Source organism: Haliotis asinina, chromosome 11 (genome assembly GCF_037392515.1).
Source record: "Haliotis asinina isolate JCU_RB_2024 chromosome 11, JCU_Hal_asi_v2, whole genome shotgun sequence".
NCBI lineage: Eukaryota > Metazoa > Mollusca > Gastropoda > Lepetellida > Haliotidae > Haliotis > Haliotis asinina.
In genome coordinates, this window is record NC_090290.1 from 37,233,760 (window position 1) to 37,260,018 (window position 26,259).

The 26,259-nt window shown below is 38.9% G+C and overlaps 1 protein-coding gene across 1 annotated transcript; it reads left to right on the plus strand.

The window, feature by feature from the left end:
• The first annotated feature begins 353 nt into the window (after nt 1-353).
• Nucleotides 354-25,846, plus strand: LOC137256572 (citrate synthase, mitochondrial-like). Its single transcript, XM_067794439.1, has 10 exons — nt 354-486; nt 4,772-4,822; nt 13,332-13,439; nt 15,502-15,720; nt 18,161-18,331; nt 19,239-19,438; nt 19,945-20,074; nt 21,117-21,218; nt 21,949-22,158; nt 23,545-25,846. The coding sequence occupies exons 1-10, from the start codon at nt 439-441 to the stop codon at nt 23,707-23,709; spliced, it is 1,404 nt and encodes a 467-aa protein (XP_067650540.1). The 5' UTR covers nt 354-438; the 3' UTR covers nt 23,710-25,846.
• The last annotated feature ends 413 nt before the right edge of the window (nt 25,847-26,259 follow it).

Here is a 26,259-nt window from a genome sequence, read left to right on the forward strand (position 1 = left end):
TTGTAGATTATCCCTGGTGCCACAGAGCGGGGACCGGGTTTACAAAAGCAGTAATGCTTGTTCACTAATCCAAATTCACTTTAATGAATAAATACATGTTTAAACCATGTGTATTAACCTGTCAATTGAAATTCATTAAGATCGCGACATTGCCTTATTAATAATAAAATAACACGGGTTAGCACTACGTTGAATGAACAGATTATTTCATTGTTAAAAAAATAATATCAGCAATATTAATCAAGGTAGATAAATGGCATAATGTTGTAACAGAACTTTAAAAACATATTCCTGATTGATTGCCCTCTAGCGCTTCCTGTCTGTCGTGATTCCCTGCATCACGTGACCGGCCCATAATGCTTAGTAACATTTTGTGACGTCACGAGGTCTCTCCCCAACTCGTGGAGTCACACAGTGCCGGTCTGACTCTGCAGAAGAATGTCACTTGCACGTACAGCCACGCTCCGACTTCTGCTGCAGAACAAGGTAAATGAGAGCAACATCTCCAGGAAGAGTTTGACCCGTTTTTCACGGCCAAAACACAAAATATTTGCCAGACACGGCTTGCGATGTGTAGATTCAGTCGCGAATTCGATATTGAGCTTCACCTGTTAGCTGCTATATGTCACTACAGACCGAAAATCTTGAACTTAGATTGATTCCGAAATCACTCTTGTCACAATCATTGATTTATATCACACGTCACACATATGTTAGAGTTTATATCAATACCTGTTGTGAGTATTTAGCGTCCGTAAACCTCCCCAAATTAGGTGAAAGAGATTGTTTGTCAAGGTCAAACTCTCATCAACTGTCAAATGGTCAAAAGGGCTCATTCCATACACACATGGTAGATAATATTTAGGTAACGAAGGTGAGGATGACATACATTTTATCAGCTATGGTTCGTTATTACAGCAGATGACTGCACTATGCGATAACAAAAGATGGGTGGGTGTGTTACCTCAGTTACGTGAGGGCTCATCTAGGCTTACTTACTCAGCAGTTATCACTGACAAGATAAAAAGTTTCCTTGTGGTTTGACACTGCTTGATGCCTGTTTTTTCAAAGACCAAGTCAAATAAGTACCAGGCCTCTCCCTCTTTAGTGTAGTTTGGGTGTACTTTGTATGCATGGCTGAAGGGGTCATCGGCACAGATATACTCTGCCCTCATATTGCGGCATTCATGGTATCGCTGCAAATCGTTATTTCCAGTTTTACATGATTCTTAGAGAGGGTTTTGTATGTGAGTAGACAGCCTAACGTCAGTGGCTTGTTTACGTTTTTAAAACCAACAGGATGTGTCGAATCCCCGTGAGTTTTATCCAGCAGAATTATTAACATTAAACTCTGGAATATGTCTGGAATATTTCCGTTATATTTGATCATTCCCACTTCATCTGAACTGCGTCATCTGCATAACGTCGCCAAAAATATAGAGGAAGTGATGTCATGAGCTATATTTATCTCCCGGGGAATGAAATTTACTTAATGCTTTACAGATGTGTTCATTAAATGTCATGTTAATCAGGTTTTACAATAAAGTAGGGATTATAAGTTCAGAATTTCATTTCTAATTACGGATATGTCAAGTACCACGATGTAACAAGGTTGCAGGCTACTACAGAAATGTACCCCAGGAACCCTTCTGTACACAGAAATGTACCCTAGCCACCTTAAATGTACAGTACCTGATACACTAAACAGCAGACAAGTCCACTTTTCTCAAGCCAAAACCCAAACCGGTTTGTGGTATTGTTCCAGATCACTTGACTTCGAGCGCTTCCTGGGCATTAAAAATTGTTTTAATCGCCTTGTATTGTAACGCATTCGAATATGGAGCTCATATTTTTCAACTGACTGCTGAAGGAAGGTGTATTGTTGTTCCTGATGACCACGTACTGATATGTTGCATTTTTTCTGCGTTTTGAGAGGCATGAATAAAAGTATGCGTTAGAGAAACCAGTTCAGAGCTGATCGCAATGCAGAATGGGAACATCCAAGGGTGCGGTTCTCTACATTTACCTTGGCGAGGGTACACTTCTGTATGCAGAGAGGTACCTGGGGTACATTTCTGTAGTAAGTTAGTAACTGTTCCGACAACGACGCCTTCAGCGTATGTATGAATCCACTGTGTATGTGTCGATCCAGCATCGGTAAATTAAATCAGATTTTGCGGGGAGGGGTATAGGTTACCCTGCTTTTTATGAACATGCACAGCTACCTGTAATAGCTTTTAATTAACAATATCTATGAGAGCATCTGTAGGACACAGCACCACAACTTTGTGTTAGGATGATCTCTGTCATAAGTCACTTATCACTGAGGCAAGCATCAAGATTTTGTGAGCTGGGAACTCACAACCTTGTTAGCCAGTCTGTTGGCCGACTGATATATGTTCTTATTGATAAGGGGCGGTGAGCTTAGTGGGGTATAGCTTAGTGGTTAAAGTGTTTGCTTATCTTGTAGTGGTGAAACGGTACACTCTCATCATGGTATGGTACATGCTGTGACACAAAGCCTTCATTTGGTCCATTTTGGTTTGGTATATGCGATGTGATCATAATGCAGAAAATTGACAACAAGAGCCCAGCTTAACCTTACATTGTTTAATAGCATGTTAAAACTTAACCATAATCTTTCAATTTTTGGATTCCATTATAGTATACCAAACCGGAGATCAAACAGCACGGTTCTACTAATACCATGGTATACAGTTTCACCCCTGTCATGCCACAGAGGGAAGCTACCAATCTGATACATGCTGTCACAAGTCACACAATTGGGTCATGGGATATTTTTCGTGAACTTGTACCGATTTCTAAAAGTTGACCATGTATTACTTACAACATGTACTAAGTTGTCAAGTTATTGCTTGTCTGTCTCACGGCAGGTGCAGTAACGGCCAGCCTTATAATTGTAAAGACACATAAAGTGCTGTCATAAAGTTTTTTTTGATGGCCTAGTACACATAAATCAAGAAAGCCATTTATTGAAGCCTGAACTCAACACAGTTGAAATCGCTTCACATATACTGATAAATTTCAGTATTGCATTAATTGACATGAAACAACATGTACAATTTTGCAGATTTGTTCAAGCATTTATCAGCCATACTGAAGGACTGTTTATAATTTATGGCTGCTATTTATGGTTTTCACCACCCCTTTCTCTCTCTCTCTCTCTCTCTCTCTCTCTCTCTCTCTCTCTCTCTCTCTCTCTCTCTCTCTCTCTCTCTCTCTCTCTCTCTCTCTCTCTCTCTCTCTCTCTCTCTCTCTCTCTCTCTCTCTCTCTCTCTCTCTCTCTCTCTCTCTCTCTCTCTCTCTCTCTCTCTCTCCCCCATCCACCACCTGACACACCAATGCTTGGTATTAAAGGATATATGCAATTCATTCAACTTCAAAGCTCATTTCAAGAAACCAAACTGATGCATATGTACTGATAGTTAGAACTTGAGCAACCAAGTTTGTAAGTTTGTACATGATTTCTTTGTAGCGAATCACCCAATGCATTTGCACATGTAAAGATTCACTCAAATGCACTCAGCAGAATGAGACCAGATTTCATGCTGCATGTGGATATTAAAATCCGCGAAGTTCCTCGTGGCTTGCACCAGGCGAGGCAGATGACTGGTTTTGTACATGTCATTACATTGCAAATATGGCGCGACTATGCTTGTCGTAAGAGGCGCCTAATGGGATTGGGGAGTCAGACTTGCTGACTTGATGGACATGTCATTGGTTCCAAGTTGCACAGATTGATGTTCATGCTGGTGGTCACTCTGTTGTCTGGTCCAGACCTGATTATTTTGAGATCGCTGCCATTTTGCTAGAATATTGCTGAGTGCAGCGTAAAACTAATCTCACTCACTCACTTCCCTATTTAATTTACAAAGTAAGTGACATCCTCTGCATGCCATATATGAAATCAGTAACCACTGTCCCTTCTACATATTGTATACAAAATTAGTCTTTAGGGTACAGTACCACCTGTATCATGAAAGGTGAAGTTAGAAGAGAAGGAAAGATGTAAGTGACTACACGCACTGATGACTCATTGGCCAGTGAACTGAATTACCTTCCAGTCTTCCTGCTTGACATGGTCAGCCGGTCATTGTCCAACTATCCACTGCTTTTGTGAATCAGGTCATGCATGTGATTCTATATACATGAATTTGCCTGTTCGCTCATGTTCAGAGAATCATTATTTGAATGAGAATGGTTACAGTACTTTTATTATTCTACCACGATGGTACAGATTCTTCACCTTGGAGGGGAGGGAAGTATGTCTAATGAAAGGCATTCCATGTCTGATGATTTTTTAAAAATCCCTTTCAAGTTAATTTAATGATTTTAAGTTTGGAGGAGGACTAAGTAAAGAGAATAATCAGAAAATATGTACATAAACTATAAAGATGAAATAGTTTTAATCCACACACAATCTACACATTTTTCATTGGTTGTTTTTGAAATATGTTCAAAACACTGTCAGTAGTTGTTCTGATTAACCAACCAACCCTTGAATTCTTGTACCGACCTTAATTTTTTTAAGTGGTGTGAAATAAAGCAAAAACGACAAGATGTTTTTATTTGGCTTAGGTGATTCTTGCATGAGTGAAACCATGATAATCAGGTGTTTTGATAGTGAAACCAGTTGATTTCTGCAGACATTTTTGAATATTTGCTAAAAATGTTCAGTTTCTTGTCCAGTTTTTAGCAATGTTCAATAATTAGTTAAATGTTAACATGTTCATTGACTTTGTTGTTTCAGAACCTTGTTCTGCCAGCCGTCTCAGGGGCACGCAACGCCACCTCTGCAACAGTAAGTGCATCTTGCTTAGTTCAGTGGTACAGTTAATAACATCAAAATGTTTGTTCATTCTCAGCTTGTTTCTCAATACTAAAATTCGCAATAAATGATTTTGCTTGAAATGTTTGTCACCATAGATATTCCCCAACTGCTAATTTTTCATATAAAACAAATTGGGAATAAATAGGATTGCCATAAGTAAACATAAATAACAAACAAGAAAGGGCTTTATATTAATAAATACAGGTTTTGAAATGCACAAAATAATTGCCCCCAGTGTGAAAAAAAATTATCCCTTATGAAGACATGCATAACCGAGAAATCCCTGAACTTGAAAGTTTAAGTGGTGAAACTAACTGATACTAGTACACTAGCATTACTAGAAAACACACCTTTACAAAATTGAGGGAGCTGACATCCTTTTATGATCCTAAGGATCGGGTGGGTAGGTGGGGTTTCATCTTACCCCAGTGCAGTGTAATAATCCAAATTTATCCAGTTTTGAAAACATGTTTTGAGTATAACACATGTTTCATTAGGGATGACACTCTTTCAGTAAAGTACATGTTATAATACTTTAGTTGTGTTGGGTTGTTGGAGGCCTAGGTGGCTGAGTGGTTTAGACTGCTAATTGTTCTAGTGGTTATTTGTCTGATTCCGAGGGTGTCGGTTGGTTTATATAATCATTAGTTTGCTGTTAGGATTGTAAAATAGTGTCATGAGAATTAATTATAATTCTCTGAATCTTAAAACAATTTGGAAAATATGATCATGAAAGCATACAGGCATCTGCTATTTAAGCTCACACAGCTGGTTAATTTTTTGTTTGGCATGAATATGTTTTGTGTGCTCTTGTTAATATATTCTGTGCATTTGTACTGGATAGCAGAAAGGATCACTGTGATTTACAACTGGATGAAAGTTTCATCTTTGTTTATGGAGAGTTATCATGGTTACAACCACAAACCGCTTCATACTGGATAAGGCCACCCACCTGCACCTTTTGAGAACCCAGTACTCTTATTTTTTATGTCTTGTATTTGTTTTTTTATAAATTTGAGAAACATAATCAGTAGGTCTGCAACAATTTGGTTCAGTTCATCAAAAATCCATTTTGACACCTTAGTTTTGATTTTCACTATCCATTATCACAATTTCAATTCAATATTTGAATGCCTATTGAAATTATTTCCACATGGCCAGAGCCTAACTTTGACTCAAACAGTTGCGAGCACTGAAATAATGAGAAAGGTATTTGGTTGACGCCAGGCTAATTGGCCATTGAGAATTGTTGTTTGCAGACATCACCAATTTGATGTTTGATTTCATGGTAAACAAAAGCAACTCTGAGATTCAAATGAAATCTGATTTTACTTGTATCAAGAATCAAATCGAAAATGATCGAATTGACAGTCAAATAGCAGAACTCGAATGGAATCGGGGTCTGGGTGAATCGTTGCAACCCTAGTCATCAAGTATATGCTGGCAAACTGTTTCAACTTTATGAAAACCATAATGGTGAATCAGCCAGTTTCATCATGGTTTCTCTTTAAGTTAAACAAGTAACAGTCAAGTGAAGTTGTTATGAATTGCTAGCTTGTTGGATTGAAATCAGCTACAGGGGTTAAAAAATCCCATCGCCCGACGCAAGTCAGTTTTCATTTTGGGCAATCAAATGATGGTATCTTGCTTGTCCGTGGACTACTAGATGATTTCAACTTATGGTTTCAAACTGCAAATAAACTTGAATTTCATTTCATATTTACTCATAATGTAGCTGTTACATTTCACAATAATAATAATTTAGAGCTAGCATTCTTTGAAATTTATCATTTTTCGATAAATAGTCAAGTAAACATTAACATCAGACATTGTGTCATAACATCAGGGCAAGTGGAAAATTAATAGGATAAATTACTTTCTCTGTCCTACATGTAATGAATGGCTAGCCATTTTTGCAGTGAACAGCTAGGTCTCTGTCCTATGTACAGTGAACAGCCACCTTGCACAGCAAGTAGCCATGTACAGTAAACGGCCAGTTCACCATCCTATATACATTGAATGGCTCACTGTTTGTGCACTGGTACATATGCAGTACATCAAATACATCCTCCTTGTCCATGCTTCTTGTTTAGGCAACACTGTGTCAAGTAAATGGTGATAGGTCTAGCCTTTTGTCACCAGGAGGTGATGCTGTGCATGGGTGCTCAAGCATTCAACCGGTCTGTTACAAGCCACTTGGATATGGCTGAAGTGTTCCTCACTGTGCAGTATTCATGGATGATATTTGAAATTAACAGGACATTGCTTTTGCAAATTTCAGTTGTCGGTGACCCACAGAAAATTCCCAGGAATGGATCTTAAGCACACTTTTCAAATCACCAAATTAACATTTCTTATAATTGGCATTGAAATTAATTACAAACATAAAATTTATCAACAGCAAACAAGTGTGATGTGTCACATATGACAACTTCAGTCAAACTGATTGTGAAATATAGTCAGACACGGGGAGGTGGGATGTAGACTTCCATCACACTGTCCACGAATCTGCAGTATTTGTCAGAGGGTCTGACCCAATTCGTGAACACTGACAGTGGTATCTAATACCTGGACATTTTGTGATAGACTGGTCTGAGGTGAAATTTGTAATTGGGATGTGAATACTGCAAACACAAAGAAGTATTAAATAAGAGCATAGTCATGATTATCTGGAGAAGTGGAAATATTCTATTTTTACATATCGATGCAAAGATTGCAGTTCATACTTCCTTTATGGTAGATAAAACTTGAACTCATTTATCAATACTTGCTCAGAAGTGAATAATCAGCCTCAAATCCTAATCAGATGTCAATTGGAGATCGAAAAGTGAAATCAGTTTTAACATAAAGATGATTTAGCAACGCTGGCTCAAAAAAACATTTAAAAGCCACTTGCCCTGATTTTTTTGACATAATCATGATGATGAGAATAAATCAACATGGTATTTGATGTTAATGTTTAATGAACTCTTTAGCGTAAAGTGATAAATAGCAAAGAAAGATAACCCTACTTCCTTATCAGTGCAAAATTTTATAGCTACATTTTGAGCAGATAAGAAACTAAAGCAAAGTTTTTTTGCAGTTTTAAACTGTAAGCGAAAATTATCTAGTAGCCCATGGACAAGTAAGGTGCCATTACTTGATTGCCCAAAATGAGGAAGAAGAAGAAGGTTGTGTGGTTATGTTACAATGTGTTACCATGGGTGTTAATGTAATCAAATATGTGCTTTCAAAACTATACAACAGAAATTATAAGTGTAGAGGAAATGATGAGCTTAACTGTTGCTGCACACCTGACATCATTTTCAAACATTTTTTTTAATGAAAACAGAAATATGCATGTTAAAATCATGGTTTTCACTTGGTTTTTGAAACATGTGAAAAATGATGCATGATTATTTATAAGAATAGAGATCCAGTTGAAAGGTTTTTATTGACAGCCTATGTTATTATGCTACTGTTGTAAATAGAATCACACATTGACTGAGATAAATGACAGGGATGCATTTTTGCCTGCTTTTAGAATTTTAAAATTTTCAGAAAAAGTAATTTTTATTCACAACTCCAATGCTTAATGCCCTCAATGTGTAGTTTTGTTCCTGTGTTGACTCCAATCATTGTGGTAGCATTCTGGTCACATTTCATAAATACGCTAGAAGAATAGAATTGGACACTGTTTCATACAACCTGTACTGTATATTTATGAAACTGCTGCTTTCAGTCATTGATCTTAATACAACCCCATATCATCACAAATTTATGAAACAGTTCTATTTTAATGTATGGACCAATTTTATTTCTTGCTTAATTGATCTGCTGGAGGTATTTTTTCAACAATAAGAAAACAAGATGAAATTTTGCCTGCTCAAAAGATAAAATCCTAATGTTTGTATTGACACGAAATGAAACTTGTGCAACATTTACATTTCCTAAATTGCAAAAAAATTTAAATGCGTTCAGTATCTAAAAGGAATAATACTTTGACTGGTTATGATTTTGTTTTTCCCTCTCCTACCTAAAACTAATTGAGCAAGCGAGCATGCCAGGTTAGTTTTACACTGTACTCGTCAATATTCCAGCTGTATAGCAACAGTCTGTAAATAATCAAGACCAGACAATCCAGAGATCAACAGTGAGTGAGTTTAGTTTTATGTTGCACTCATCAATATTCCAGCAATTTGTCAGTGGTCTGAAATAATCAAGCCTGGACCACACAATCCAGTGGTCAACAGCATGAGCATCGATCTGCACAATTGGGAAACAATGACATGTCAACGAAGTCAGTGAGCCTGACTACCCAATTCCGTTAGTTACCTACAGGCAAGCATGAGTTGCTGAAGGCCTAGTCTACCCCAGACCTTCATGGGTCCCCAAAACTTAGTAAAACAAGAAATGAAATTGGTCTGGCCTGATTTTGTTTTAGTACACACTCACACATTTGCGTTGGACAGTATCATATATACTCGTGAAAATGAAAAACGGAAAACAGGAAAGTACAGGTTTTCCTTTATTTCCTGATTTTTTCCCACAGAGCACATAGGAAGCATGACAAGACACCTAGGAAAGAGTATAGGAACACTTGCTCTTTCACATGTTCATTTCCTTGAGTATTTTTTATGAAACTGTTTCATTCAGACAATGTTTTTAATACAAACCCATATCACCATATATTTATGAAAGTGTTTTTAAGTGTAACTTTGTTTTGGTATGCATACAAATTTCACAAATAAATCAGAAGAATTCAGCTGTAGCCTCATTTCATCATACATTTATAAAACAGTTTTTGTCCAGTGTAGGTACACTTTCATATGCACCACTGACCAAAGTTTTTGACAAGAACCCAACCACGAAAACAGAAAGGCCTTCCATGATTTGTCTGTCATGTACATGTAGGTACTTATATTACTATAGATAAGCTGACCCCCCAGCATGACTTAAGCTCAGTATGAAAATGGTTTGTTCCATACATATGCCGACATCCAATGTTTGCTCACCTTTTCAACATGATTAGTCATCAAAAATAGTGATAATAAATCCATATGGAAGTACGCAAGCTTTTCCTCTAAGGTTTATAACTTCTCTCCTCATTATTCACGACAATTACTAAGGGGGTTATAATTTTTTTTTTTTTAAAAAAGTCACTTTCCACAGGGCAAGTGACTTCAAGAAAGTCATGGGCGATGGGATTTTTGAACCCCTGTCACTATATTGTATACAGCATTTTTACATACTAGAGTAGACATATTTCACTGTCCAACTTGTAAGCTGCATGTTAACGTGATGCTGATGGTATATTTGCATGTATATAGATATGCATTTGATGCATCATCAGGCCTGTGTTGTTTGTGGTTGTGGTTATTGTGCATTTAATAACTTGCACAAGCTAGGTACAATTGTTTCTACATCTCTCTGGACAGTCATACACTTCCAAGCAATGTGCATTGCATGTTTTGTATGAGAGTAATTACTGTGCATTTGACTCAACAATTTTGTAAAATACTCCCAAAATATTTTCCATTATATTTTTCAAAAAGTTCACATTGAATCCACACAACTCAATGAAATGCAAAAAACATGCACTGCACCACATTACTTATAACTGTACCCATACTTGTTATAAGTGGTGACTAACAGGATCGGGTGGTCAGGTTCGCTGACTTGGTTGACACACGTCATCGGTTCCCAATTGCGCAGATCAATGCTTATGCTGTTGATCACTGGATTGTCTGACCCAGATTCCATTATTTATGGAATCTGTCGCGATGTAGGTGGAATATTGCTGACTGCGTTGTAAAACTAAACTCCCTCGCTCACTACTGTGATATTGCAGGAATATTGTTAGAACGTTATAATTCACTCATTTACATTTTATATATGTCACATGTAATATGAGAATCAGTTTATTGTGGAAAAACAAAAAATATGCTATCAAAAGGGCAGAGCATATATCTGGATGTGTAATATAGTATTACCAAACTACCATGCACGTCACACTCCAGAACTTGGCAGAATGTTTCATTTACTGCGTTTTTACACACTAGAGTAGACATATTTCACTGTCCAGCTTGCAAGCTGTATGTTATCGTCATGCTGATGGTATATGTATGTAGATATGCATTTTAGGCATCATCAGGCCTGTGTTGTTTGTGGCTATTGTGCATGTAATGACTTGCAAAAGCTAGGCACAATTGTTGCTACATCTCTCTGTACAATCATACACTTCCAAGCAATGTACATGTTTTTTTTCTGAGTTGAATAAACTGAACTGAAAATGAAAGGAATTCCATTCACAAATGTTTGTCTTTGGAATTGAGTAACAACTCCGAGGAAACAATGGGGATGAGTTCTCTGTCACATTTTCGTTATTGTTTGACTACAATGTGGTGGTGAGTGACCATGATGAGTAGTATATGCTGCACCTACTATATCTCAAGAGGTGATGAATCGGTGGGTGGTCAGGTTTGCTGACTTTTTTGATGTATGGAAGATTTTTAACTTTAACGCAAATGGGCATCTGGTGGACTCCTATGTCGAGAATGTACGAAGTGATTTTTTTTTTTGTTGCTTCCATTCTCTACAAGACTCACATTTGCATGTTCATGTAAAAACTTGCGTATGTCAGCAAAGTCATCAGGTCTGATCACTTGTCTCATTAGGCGCACAGTATTATTGATTGTACCCACAACACATGACTTTGATGAATATTTGGTTTTTTAGTTCAGGGCAGTTACATATGTGCATCCTTCAGTATCCCTCAGTGCACATAATCAATGATTCATTCCTGGCGCTACAGAAATTATCCCTGTTACTTCCTGGGACCCTTACATAGCCCAGAGGAGCCCATAAGACTAATAATTGGGGGTCCCCTATACATCCAAGATTGTGACTTGAGGTAAAACCCTGATATGCCGTTGTATCCGAAATGAGAAAATCAGTGTTTTTGATGTTCATCACTGGATTGTCAGATCCAGAATTGGTTATTTACTGATAACTGTTTATGAAGGATAGACCATGAACATGTGTATTTCGAATGCCATTTGCATCACGAACGACTGATGCACAAGTGTCAATCTTCCCAAATCTTTGTCTCAGATAAGAATCAAATAAGATCATCTATGGCAGTATCTCCTAGTGGTAAGACACCTCCACTTAATGTCATTCATGTCCAGTGAGCATACATTATAAAGATGAATGGGTTCTTGAGGCAATGAATGTCAGCTTTCCAAAGCTTTAAAAAGATAGTTAATCCCCTTTTACAGAGTTTCATTGAGTTGAATTGGTGCAGTGTTTATTCGAGCCTCAGTAGAAATTGCTGGCTGGCTATGCTGGTTATGCTGGCTGTTTAGAAGATAGTGTGGGTCATGTCAAATTGCTGTGACTTGCTTGACATACAGTGCTTAGTAGTTATTGATTTGAGTTCACTTGCTTATACAATATTTAATGTGCAATATAGGCAAGATCAGCAATTGGAACAAGGGAAACGAAAAAACAAGATTTGTTCAAGACTTATCGAACAGTTGAAAAAAATTACACTTCATCACTGAAACAGGTTTTCTCGGCAGTATTTAAGCTTCACAAGTTGATGATATGCATTGAAAAATGACAATTTTTTTGTAACAATCAGGTAATGCTAGTTTTTTATTCTCAAAATCAGCTTAAAAAAGTAACTGAATACCTGTTAAGGTTAATAGTTTCAACAGGCAGATAAATATCTAGTTATAATGACAAATAATAATGCACCATCTCTAAAAAACTAATCTCACTCGCTCACTTGAAGAAAACTAAGGGCAGTAATCCTTGCTTGGATAGGATCCAGTCCTGAGTGGTTACCTCCCTTGACTTGCTCTTCCCATAGTGTGTTCTGATAAGCCTTTTCCCCCAAAAGTCAGTGTTGGTAGGGACCCGTGAAGGTCCCGGGGTAGAATAGGCCTTCAGCAACCCATGCTTGCCATAAAAGGCAACTCTGCTTGTCGTAAGAGGTGACTAACGAGATCGGGTGTCAGGTTCAATGACTTGGTTGACACATGTCATCGGTACACAATTGTGCAGATAGATGCTCATGTTGTTAATCACTGGATTGTCTGGTCCAGACTCGATTATTTACAGATCGCCGCCATATAGACTCACTCACTCACTCACTCACTCACTCACTCACTCACTCACTCACTCACTCACTATAACCCTCATTCTCCCTAACCATGCATCTCCCTGCCTGCCTATAACCCTCGTTCTCCCTGTGACTAACCCATATAACTCTCTTCCCACATAATTCTCGCTCTTGCTGCCTACTTTCAAGAATGGCTGTGTCTTACTGCTTTTATGTCATGTACAGCCCAACATGCCCAGTGGGTCCAAGTTTTGGGGTTCCAAGTAGATAATGCAGTGCACCTACATGCACCGTCAGTGTTAATACATTTTATTTGACAGTAATCCAGTTGTCAGTTCATGTATGTCTAAACTGCATATTTTTCTATTTCAGAATTTAAAAGATTTCCTTGCTAATGAAATTCCAAACAAACAGAAGGAAATTGTGGACTTCCGGAAGCAGTATGGAGAAACTAAAGTGGGAGAGGTCAACGTGAACATGGTCAGTGGAACAACTAACAGTGTATACTGAACAGTAGAAGAAATGCAACTCTGGCTTAGTGTCATATGGAAGACAAAAGCATGAATGCTTACTTTCATGAGATTTCATTTCTTGAAAGTTGGCGTTTCTTTTGCTGTTCAGTAAACAATGATTCTTACGCATGTTGACATGGTATGGTACAGAGATGCCAACCTCTACAATTTTATCCTAGAACTGTGCCAGTACAATTGTGCTAGAAATTCTATATAATGTGAATACAATTCATTAGAATTCTGATGTCTAGACACAGCTATATATTTCTGACGATTACTTGTATTTTTGGACTTCACTTACCTTCCAGTCATCAAATTTAATGACAGATTTGAAGTGGAATCATCGCAAGTAACAAATGTAATTTTGGCGAAATTGTATGTCAGAAATCTGAAGCTGATTTCATAACCGCTTTTGCATTTTGACCCTCTTATTGTGTATGGAGGAAAATAATGATCCTGTCAGGATTAACCATGTGACCATTACTTCTGTTCGATTATATAAAACCGGTATGTGAAATCAAAGCTTCACACTTGATTTGTGTAATATTATGTTTCTCGGAAGCCATCATGGTTTTAAGCATGTAGTTGAATACTAATTTGTGGTTGGCACCTGTGTGTGTTGTACGTGAATTCAAGACAGTCTTCACCAACCTTTGCTTAACATTATTGGGTGCCTGGGTCGTGACTTGCTTAATACATGTCTGTGTACTGCAGCTGCATTGGTTGATGCTCTAGTCAGTCACAGGTTCATGTATTCTCATCCCACAGAGGTTACTTTTCATATCTTCCTCCAGAGCTCTGTTCTAATACATACATATTTTCTGGTTTTCATAAAAGATTGCAACACAAATTATCTCCCTTCTTTCTATCGAGCCAGAACACTTGTTACATTGACTTAAATCCAGCTCTGTGGGAAGAGAATGGGGTTTGTCTGACCGAGACTGGACAATTCATTACCTTCCGTTAAAAGCGTTGGATGTTGTAATATGAAGCAGGATATAAAACCACAACCATAAACCATTTCCTGTGATATGAATTGCTCCAACCACCTAGATGGTTTGGGTTGTCAGGCTTGTGCCTTGGTTGATTGGCAGTGTGTGTATTTCATCCCACCCCTGATGCCTTGTTGTTCATAGGGGTGACTGTTGAGGGGGAAACTATTGTTATTTTTTTCTTGAATTGTCTCCTTTGTTGTCATGTCCCGAATAAATGTATGCAAACATATCCAGTATAATCCTTAATATCTCCAGGGAATACGTTCCATTAAATCTGCACAATACCCTGGATGCACCAATGGCTTGACCAGATAATTTTGTTACCTCTCTATGCTGGCTCCACAGTCCACAGTAGCGAATTAGCTAAGCCACTGTTAAAACCGAAAGGTACTGTTAAAACAGAAAGGTAGCTGTGGCAGCTGCGAAGGTTTGTTCTCAGTGTGACTCGGATTTTGAGGAAGTCATACAGACAAATTGTCAGGTCCGAAACTTTAAAATAATATATGCGAGAACTCCTATCTCTTTCAGAGTTCTTCCGTATGGTTTGTGTTGCGAAGATTGATCAGTTAGATAATTTGAAAAGCGAAAGTGGGTTGTGGTCGTTACACAGAACTTCCCATCGTAGACACCTAATTGGATAAACGCCAGCCAAGGGAGAGAATAAGATCATTGGGCAGAGCTGTAGGTGCATGCAGGGTATAGTGTAGAATTATCGGAATGTAGATCTTAGAGATATCGATGATGCCATTCTACCCTCCCCAGTTTATTGCAAGATGAAATATGAATGTGTACAGTTACTAATTCAGAATATTTTGAAATAATGCTGTGGCAGTAGCAACATAAAACAAAATGGTGGACAAATACTTGAAATGAAAAAAATGTGGCTTAAATTTCATTGCAAATTAACAATAAGAGAAAGCATGCTGTGAAAAGGAAGTTTTTACACAGTACCATCAAGTCTGTGAATCATTAATTTTTTGTTATCTTATAGTTGTAGAGAGTTTTTGAATACTGATTTCTGAATGTCTCTTCCAGATGTATGGTGGCATGAGAGGCATCAAGGGTCTTGTTACTGAAACCTCTGTCCTTGACCCGGATGAGGGCATTCGTTTCCGTGGTTACAGTATTCCGGAGTGTCAGAAGCTCCTGCCCAAAGCAGGAGTGAATGGAGAGGAGCCCCTCCCGGAAGGCTTGTTCTGGCTCCTGGTGACAGGACAGCTGCCCACACAAGCTCAGGCTGATGCCATCACACAGGTGGGTGGGTAGGAGATGTTGACACAAGTGGGTAGGGAACCCCTGTCAGAAGGCTTGTTCTGGCTCCTGGTGACAGGACAGCTGCCCTCACAGGCTATGGTTGATGCCATCACACAGGTGGATGAGTATGATGACACAGTTTGGTGAGGAATGATGACACAGGTGGATGGGGGATTATGACACAGTTTGGTGAGGAATGATGACACAGGTGGATGGGGGATTATGAAACAGTTTGGTGAGGAATGATGACACAGGTGGATGGGGGATTATGAAACAGTTTGGTGAGGAATGATGACACAGGTGGATGGGGGATTATGAAACAGTTTGGTGAGGAATGATGACACAGGTGGATGGGGGATTATGAAACAGTTTGGTGAGGAATGATGACACAGGTGGATGGGGGATTATGAAACAGTTTGTCGGGGAATGATGACACAGGTGGATGGGGGATTATGAAACAGTTTGTCGGGGAATGATGACACAGGTGGATGGGGGATTATGAAACAGTTTGGTGAGGAATGACACAGGTGGATGGGGGATTATAAACAGTTTGTCGGGGAATGATGACACAGGTGGATGGGGGATTATGAAACAGTTTGGTGAGGAATGATGACACAGGTGGATGGGGGATTATGAAACAGTTTGTCGGGGAATGATGACACAGGTGGATGGGGGATTATGAAACAGTTTGGTGAGGAATGATGACACAGGTGGATGGGGGATTATGAAACAGTTTGGTGAGGAATGATGACACAGGTGGATGGGGGATTATGAAACAGTTTGGTGAGGAATGATGACACATGACACAGGTGGATGGGGGATTATGAAACAGTTTGGTGAGGAATGATGACACAGGTGGATGGGGGATTATGAAACAGTTTGTCGGGGAATGATGACACAGGTGGATGGGGGATTATGAAACAGTTTGGTGAGGAATGATGACACAGGTGGATGGGTTATTATGAAACAGTTTGGTGAGGAATGATGACACAGGTGGATGGGGGATTATGAAACAGTTTGGTGAGGAATGATGACACAGGTGGATGGGGGATTATGAAACAGTTTGGTGAGGAATGATGACACATGACACAGGTGGATGGGGGATTATGAAACAGTTTGGTGAGGAATGATGACACAGGTGGATGGGGGATTATGAAACAGTTTGTCGGGGAATGATGACACAGGTGGATGGGGGATTATGAAACAGTTTGGTGAGGAATGATGACACAGGTGGATGGGTTATTATGAAACAGTTTGGTGAGGAATGATGACACAGGTGGATGGGGGATTATGAAACAGTTTGGTGAGGAATGATGACACAGGTGGATGGGGGATTATGAAACAGTTTGGTGAGGAATGATGACACAGGTGGATGGGGGATTATGAAACAGTTTGGTGAGGAATGATGACACATGACACAGGTGGATGGGGGATTATGAAACAGTTTGGTGAGGAATGATGACACAGGTGGATGGGGGATTATGAAACAGTTTGTCGGGGAATGATGACACAGTTTGTCCCTTCTTTGATGGATGCGATGACATACTATTCATTTCGATACACTCCTGTACCAGTCCCTGTTAGTACATAAACCAGTGTCATATATTTGCAAAGTTAGACATCTTCACTGACAAAGTCGTTTTCTCCTGTTTGTTCACACAAAACTATTTGGTGTAGTTTTGTTACTGGTCACCAGAAAAAACATTGACGAAAGTGTTACCCATAGATAAACTGACCCCAACCAACCAGTTGCTTTGGCTAAATTTGACTTAACTACAGTAATATACTTCAGCTTAAAGTTACTGAACATACCCTTACATTAGAATCCAGATCTGTAGATCATGGTTTGTCAGTAAGTCTTTGCATAAATGTGTCATTACTAACAAGAATTATTAAATGTTTTGATTTCATTTGGACTTCCTCGTTTCTTTTCTGCTTAAAATTTGCTGTTCAATAGTTATAGTTATGAAATTGATATTTTGTAAAAGATTTTATCAATATCTATGATTTGTATCCATAGCTACACCTTACCACACCCATGACTGACTTTTAGTCTTTTTTTTCTTTTTCTTTTTTTTGAAATAAAAATTTAAAAATTCTCTTCTCTGTTAGGCTGGCTTTCCATGACGAGGTATTGATAGTTACGATATGGAATTTGGTACAGTTTGTGAAATAGCCACTAACCCACAAGCCTGTAAAAAAAATCCAGTAGGGCCAGTAAATCTTCACAGTGAATTTTCATGGGGTCATTGGTTTTTGATGGTATTTCACCTTTTTGCAACCTTTCGCTCAGTTTCCACATTCAAATTTCAGGCTAGTGCAAAAATATTATTTTGTATGCAAGTAAGTTTCAGGCATGGTTTGCCCGACTGACTAGCAGATTTACGTAATATTGTGCACGCTGATTACTTACACATCTGTCTGTATGTATGTTGTCTAGGAATGGAACAACCGTGCAGCTCTACCAAACCACGTGAGCACAATGTTGAACAACTTCCCCAGCAACCTTCATCCAATGTCTCAATTCTCGGCTGCCATCACTGCTCTAAACTCGGAGAGTAAGTTTGCCAAGGCCTATGCAGAAGGTGTCAACAAAAAGCTGTACTGGGAGGTAAGATATCGCTGTGTAGGTCCCTGCATGTTTGAATGGCTGAAGGAGCATCTTATCCTGCTGAAAACCTTTGTTCGATTCCCCACATGGGTACAGTGTGTGAAGCCCATTTATGGTGTCTCTTTCCGTGATATTGCTGGAATATTGTCAAAAGCGGTATAATACTAAAACTCACTCACTAACATGGCGGTACTCTCAGTCTAAGTAGCTCTGCGTGAAAAGGCAAAACGTGTTCTGCTCTGCTCTGCTCTGCTCTGCTCTGCTCTGCTCTGCTCTGCTCTGCTCTGCTCTGCTCTGCTCTGTTTTTACTGTTGGATTTAGAAATGAAACTGATCAGCGTTCAAATAAAGAGATGCTAACCTACTTGCACCAAGTGCAGCCTAGCATAAAAACAGGTTGCAACAGCCAAATTCCTGGTGCAATGTATCATGTTAAAATGTCAGAGGTTTCGGTGCACATAAACATATTTCCGTTATGTTCCCATGAAACCACAGCAACACAGACATGGCTGATTGCTGTTTACAGGCGCTGTCATTGCCGAGACACGTCTATAAATAGCAGTGTTTCTGTGCCGCGATTCATTTATCTGAAACAGATTGGCTCCATGTACGTTTGCCTAAAAAATAAGTTGTGCTTTGTCAATCAGTGGATTTTTTTGTCACTCTGGTCCACACTATTATTCACAGAGGACAATCATACAACTGGTTATTGTACATTTATGACATTTTAGTCCCATGATGGCAGAAATAATGCCAATATGACTATAAATTTTAACTTACTCACCCGCTCACACAACTTGAACATGGCTATGTGTCATTAAAGAGCTAACAAAAAGCAAAAATGTACCTTGAGAATGTGTCAGTTCCTTCACTGTGATTGTTGATGGTTTTGGTGTTCTTGTTGCCAGTACACGTACGAGGATGCTATGGACATGATTGCCAAGCTACCAACAGTTGCAGCCATCATCTACAACAATCTGTATCGCGATGGCGCCACCCCAGCAGCCATCGACAACAACAGAGACTGGACAGGCAATTTTGTCAATATGATAGGCTTTGAAGATCCAGCATTTGTGGAGCTCATGCGACTATACTTCACTATCCACAGGTCAGTCTGAAGTCCTCTTGTGACACTGTTTCCACTGGCATTTTTTACAGCTGGACATTGTGACCGGTTAGCATTTCAAATACCATTCATTTGTAAATTTTACCTCTCAAGTGATCACTCCTTCCATTGTGCGCCAGGCCTTGTACCTGGATAACCAGTCAGAAATGTAGATGTATCACAAAGTGTCAGTGCCACTAATTTTAGCCTGGAGTTTTCCAAAACTACTGTTTTTTATTTGACAACTACATGTCATTGTGAAAATGTAATCTTTTTTTCGAGAAGAAATAAGATTTTGTGAGATAAGAAGAAAAATTTCAAAATTTGCCAGACCCCATGACCAGCAGACTTTGAAATAACAGGATATTTGCAAGTCTAGTATGTACCGGGTAATGAAAACACTGTATGATGTCTTCCTGTACAGAGTTATTAAGGTTGTGTATTTTCAAGAATTCTAGTTTGTTCAGTGTTTCCTTGCATTTCAATGAGAAATCCCATCTTTCATTCAGTGACCACGAGGGAGGTAATGTGAGCGCCCACACAACACATCTTGTTGGCAGTGCTTTGTCAGATCCCTACCTCAGTTTCGCAGCAGGAATAAATGGCCTTGCTGGACCCCTCCATGGCCTTGCAAATCAGGTAAACACTGGGTGGTGCACAGTGTCAGTGTCACAGTATCAAATAACGAGTGGCCATAAATATTCTTGTAAGTCTCCCATGTGATCAGAATGATTGCCATGTGCAAACTGTAGGGGACTAAATTTATGACATTTCAAAAGATGCTTCAGTCCAAAAGTACATTCTGTCCTAATGCAATGACACAATAGAATCCTTTTCGTTTCTTGTGTATCGATACAAGTAATTCACTACTTGAAGTAAATTATCTATTACTCATTTAGTTACCCTTAGCATATCTGTCAATTATTTCAAAATGTGTTCTAGTTAGTATTTCAGATTCATTTCATAAAAATAGTATTCTATGAACATGTCAACATCTAACTTTTCCTTTTTCTGAGACATAATTTGAATACTGATAAATGCAGTGTTAAGGCAAGTCAATAACACATTGACCAATTCTAGGCGTAAACATTCCCTCTGGGTTGTGTTAGCCATTGCCTCCTTCAGTGTGTAAAGCCCATTTCTTGCCGGAATATTCCTAAAAGAGGTGTATAACCAACCTCAGTTAATCAGTCCTTATACACTACATGATGTCATATAGACACCCTTAGAAAATTTGAAGAAAACTAGACTCATGAAGGTCCCAGAGTAGAATAGGCCTTCAGCAACCCATACTTGGAGTAAAAGGCAACTATGCTTGTCGTAAGAGGCGACTAACGGGATCGGGTGGTCTGGTTCGCTGACTTGGTTGACACATGTCATCTGTTCCCAATTGCTCAGATCGATGCTCATGTTGTTGATAACTGGATTGTCTGGTCCAGACTCGATTACTTACCGACTACCAACATATAGCTGGATTATTGCTGAGTGCAGGGTAAAAAACTAATCTCACTCGCTCACTTGAAGAAAACTAAGGGCAGTAATCCTTGCTTGGATAGGATCCAGTCCTGAGTGGTTACCTCCCTTGACTTGCTCTTCCCATAGTGTGTTCTGATAAGCCTTTTCCCCCAAAAGTCAGTGTTGGTAGGACTTATGGATTGTACTGTACTGTATTTGCTTGCAGGAGGTACTTGTGTGGGTGACTAAACTACAGGAAGAGCTCGGAGGAGAGGTGTCTGATGATAAGCTCCGTGACTTCATCTGGAACACACTGAAGTCAGGACAGGTGGGTCATTGTCATGATACTAGGGGCAGTATGTAATACAAAATGTATATTAATTAGTCTTTATTTTCTTCATATTCTTAAGACGTGTTAGCAGACATGTTTGATGATTTCAACATAATGTGGTTGCCTTTCTGTTGCTAGTCTTGATATGTGTATTAAAATACTAACCATTTGGATTTTTTAGTTCTTACAAAAATTGTCCTTTGATAGATTAACAAGAATAGCTTTCAAAGACATTGTTCTTTGTCATGTACTCTGTCGGTTACTTTATATGCTGGGTGGGTTGGGTGATGGGGTAGCCTTGTGGTTAAGGTGTTGTGCTCCTCAGGCCAAAGACGCAGGTTTGATCTGTACATGTATGCAATGTGTGAAACCTGTATTGTCCCCTGCTGTGATGTTGCTGGAATATTGCTAAACCCTAGTGTACAACTACACTCACTCAGTCTGAGTGGGTGAGATCATAGCAAATGTTTCTGGTGTTCATGTTCTCAGCCACTTTTGTGTCATTCTACCTCTGGTTTATTGTTCATAATTTCAATCACTGGATTGTCTAGTCAGGACTCTATTTCTTTACAGCTACCATGGTATCATTGGAATAATCCTCAGTGTTGTTGAACAACAGACTCAATAATGTCATACACTGCAGTATCTTGGTCAAATATTTCAGTGAGGTCTGTATGTGTCAATTTGATGTTACCAGTGTTGTGCTAATGCCGACCTTCCATCTCAGGTGGTGCCTGGTTATGGCCATGCTGTGTTGAGGAAGACCGATCCTCGCTACACCTGTCAGAGAGAGTTTGCCCTCAAGCACCTGCCCAACGACCCCCTCTTCAAACTGGTGTCTCAAATCTACAAGGTCGTCCCAGACATTCTCATAGAACAAGGCAAGGCCAAGAACCCCTGGCCAAACGTCGATGCCCACAGTGGTGTGCTCCTTCAGGTGAGAGCAGTGCTATGGTGTTCCACTTAAAAACGTTTGAAATAGCTACTTGCCAGCTAGCCAAATGCCAGCCAGTAATAAATTGTGAAAGCTATCCTGACTGGCCTGCTGAAAATTTCAGGTATTGTGTTCTTTCTTTATTGCACATGAATATGATGAAGTCAGTTATTAGGGTATTAAAAGTCTCTCTGCAGAAGTTCCGTGATATCATTTGTCACATGAACATTTATACAAAATGTCAACAGCATTGCTCAAAGAGGTTAGGAACCATTTAGCATCTTCAATTACCATCTCTGATTGATCTGCATTTTGATATTGATAATTTGCAGGACCAGTGAAGTATGATATGGGCTAGAAACTTATTTGCTTGACTAGCCCACTTTGTGATATTGTTGAATAATTTAAACACTGTATGCAAATGCTCTGGAGCATGTATTAAATATAATCCTCTGAAGTATTGCCAGTGTATACTCTAAGGCACAATGCCACACTCATTTTCGACAGTATTTGGTCTATCGTTATATATATTGGGACATATGCACTCACTTGAACTTCCTTTCGATACAGTAAAAAGACTTATTATCCCTTACATATCTGAATGAAATTCGTAACTGCAACTTTGAGGCAAACAGTTTCCCATCAGATAACACACCATATATGGAACGTAAATGATGGTTGCATACATGGGAAACTGCCGCACACAATGTGCGTTCATAGGATGTTTGTAAAGAGCATTCCAAGGGACATAACTCTATGGGGTTGGCTTGAAATACAGCACGGTTGGTAGAAGGTGCGAGAGTTGATTTATTGTTCTTTTCTGTTGATAAAGATTAGAAGGAAGTTATCCACAACATGTATCATGGATTTGTGTTCATCTAACTTCTAAATACTTTTCAGAACTTAAGCCAGTTTTTTGCTTGTGATGATCTGGGTTGCAGATCTTTAGCAACCCATGCTTGTCGTAAGAGAAACAGGTGGTTAGACTTGCTGACTTGTTGACACATGTCTTTGTATCCCATTTGTGTAGATCAATGCTGTTGATCTCAGGTCATGTGAAGGTCCAGGGTAGAATAGGCCTTCAGCGTCCCATGCTTGCCATAAAAGGCAACAGATCGATGCTCATGTTGATCACAAGATTGTTTGATCCAGACTCGATTATTTACAGATCACTGCCATATAGCTGGAATATTGCTGAGTGTGGCATGAAACTCGCTCGCTCGCTGTTGATCTCTAGATTATCTGGTCTGGACCTGAATATTTACAGACTGTTACAGCTATACAGCTGGAATATTGCTGAGTGCAGTGTAAAACTAACCTTGCATGCTCGCTCACCTCCTCACTCACTCACCCACTCAACACATATTTAGTTTTGTATCTCTCTTTCAGTACTACAAGCTGACCCAGATGAACTACTACACTGTATTGTTCGGAGTATCACGCGCTCTCGGCTGCATGGCCTCGCTCATTTGGGACAGGGCGCTCGGGCTTCCCATAGAAAGACCAAAGTCCTTCGACACACCAGGCCTCATGAAACTTGTTGGAGCCAAGTGATCAAACATTTGGTTACCATAGGAATTTTTAAAAAGCCACGTTTTATAGAGAAACCAGAGTATCTTTTGTACATCTTGATTTTCTTCATTTGTTTGAATCTGTTTTCAAAAATAAATTAAGGGAAAATATGTTAGTACGTTGGTATGGTTCGTTTGAGGTTATCAAGCAGGTGTATGACAATCCTACGATGAAGTTTATGTGACATTTCGCAAAGCATATTTTAGACTTAAGGTATTCATGGTGTAGATCCCTGTATATGCTTTACTGTGCGGACATTATGCTCTGGTAGAAACTTTCAAAATTAGGGAGTTGTTAGTGAAAGAGGGCACAAGCTTCACATGTCTGTGGATATTTTTGGAAAAACAAAAGCAGTGGTGCAAAGTTTCAGTCATCATAATGATTATGGTTGTCATACAGACACATTTGTATATATTGTTTAACAGTCACCATGTAAAACATTTTTGTCATACCATTTCTCAGATGGGCAGGTTTCTTCAGTCATTTTGAAATGTCTGACTTAGTGAAAGCATTTTCATGGAAAGTGAGATCAATACAGTTCATAACACTAAGACGACAACTATCACATTTTTGACAATCTCTTGAAATATACTTATATTTCTCAACACCAATGTTTGCCTTTGTTTATACAGAGAAATCTGAGGAAATTTGTTGTGGGTGTAACCACCTTGGATCAATTTGAATTTCTGTTCAGTGTTGCACTTGAAGTTGTCTCCCTTTAAAGCAAGCATTTTTCTGTTTGTTGTTTTTGTGTGAGTGTGATTGTCACTTCAGTTGGATGTATTTACAAATACAATCTATACTGAAGAACCCAAGCATCATATGTGCTATGTATTGATGACTGAGAATTTGCACATGCACACTAGATCCAGGAAGGACTTTAGATTGTGTCGGTGCTTATCTGTACAAAGACTATAGTTCTACACTGTCAACCCTGTAAGTTACTCAGGTTAAGACACCTTTTAGGTTGTTGTGTTTTACCTACAACATCTGTTTGTGGAATTGTATTAACAGTGTTCGAAATTAACCTTTCATGACTCTGCAAGTACTTGCTACCTGCTTTAGGAATAGGTAGGAAAATCTTTTACCTGGTAGCAGCATTTTTTCCTGTTGCATAAAACACATGTAATCAGTTCATAGCGTCTTAATTACCTCTGCAGACTGGAATTTGTCACGTTATGCAAAAGACATACATTTACTTGTATTAGCAGGTGACATGTTATCACCTGTGAAGCATTAATGTAATATTTCTGCACATTTATGTGATTATTGGGATATGTAAGTGACCAAGAAAAGGTACAATGAGCATTTTTTGGAAATTAAAATACCAGTATTGGTAAGTTTATAAGGGAAAGTGCACAAGTGGAGATTTTCCGTTTGAAAATGATGGCTAATTGACGAACATAAGTGGTTTCACTAAAAAATACCAGGTAACAAGTTGTTGCTACTGGGTTTTTTTTCAGGTAGCAAAATGGCAGTTTGAATAGCAAATTTGCTACCTCAAAGGATTAATTTCGAACCCAGGTATTAACAGCTTATGTACATATTGTGTGCTGTAGCGATCATAGAAATCAAATACTATTCTATGTACAACTGTATATGATGAACAAAGTTGTCTGAGCGTTGTTGCCAGCGTATTTCTAGCCATACATATCAGCTGGAGGAGGTTGTTAAAAACACTTTTTTGCCAGTAGGTTGTTACCATAGAGCAGAGTTGATAATTGATAATATTGACCTGTTTCACAAAGCGATCATAATGCCACAATTGTGGTGAGTCACTTTTATGGTATATATGACTTAAGACAGTTGTAGCCTTGTGTCACTTTTGGAAATGACGTCCTGCTTGGTAAAAAATTCCTGTTGCAATTGTGTGAGATTCTTGTGATAGGACTTTTTCCAACAGTATGTGTGTTTTTCCCATCGTTTACAATACACAAGAAGATATACTTACAGTAGCTATTGCGGAGCAAAGGTGTCTTGACTTGAAGGATCTTGATTGAGTGGCTGGTTGTCGGTAATTCATGTATCGGGAACACATAATTGTACACGGTGAGATTCCTCTTGATGATCATTGGGCAATTAAATGTGTTATGGAAAGAATTAAAACTACATTACATTATTTATTTGTTTCTGTTTTTGCTCACAGTTTACCAGAAGAAAAAAAGACATGCTCCCAGTATGACAAGGCAAAATGTATGGCATGCTTGGAGAGTTGCCTCCCTTGGGTGAAATGGTTGTTCATTGTGAACAACCTGTGCGCAAAAACAACAGTCTGTTAATGCAGAGCTAAGGTCACCATAAGCCCTTGAGTCGTTCCTTCTTTAGCTTCCAAGAAATATGTATTGTCCTTTAAATACAGAAAACTATATTTATGACCAACTCAGATGCCGGATACAACCAGCTAAGTGCAAACCTCTAGTTGCATAGTTCAGTGACCAGCCGTAGAGGCAATTACGTTTATCAGCAAATACAATTAGTGATCCTTGTAACCTTAGTTTAGGGATGATGCGACCGCTTAATGGTTAACGCTTC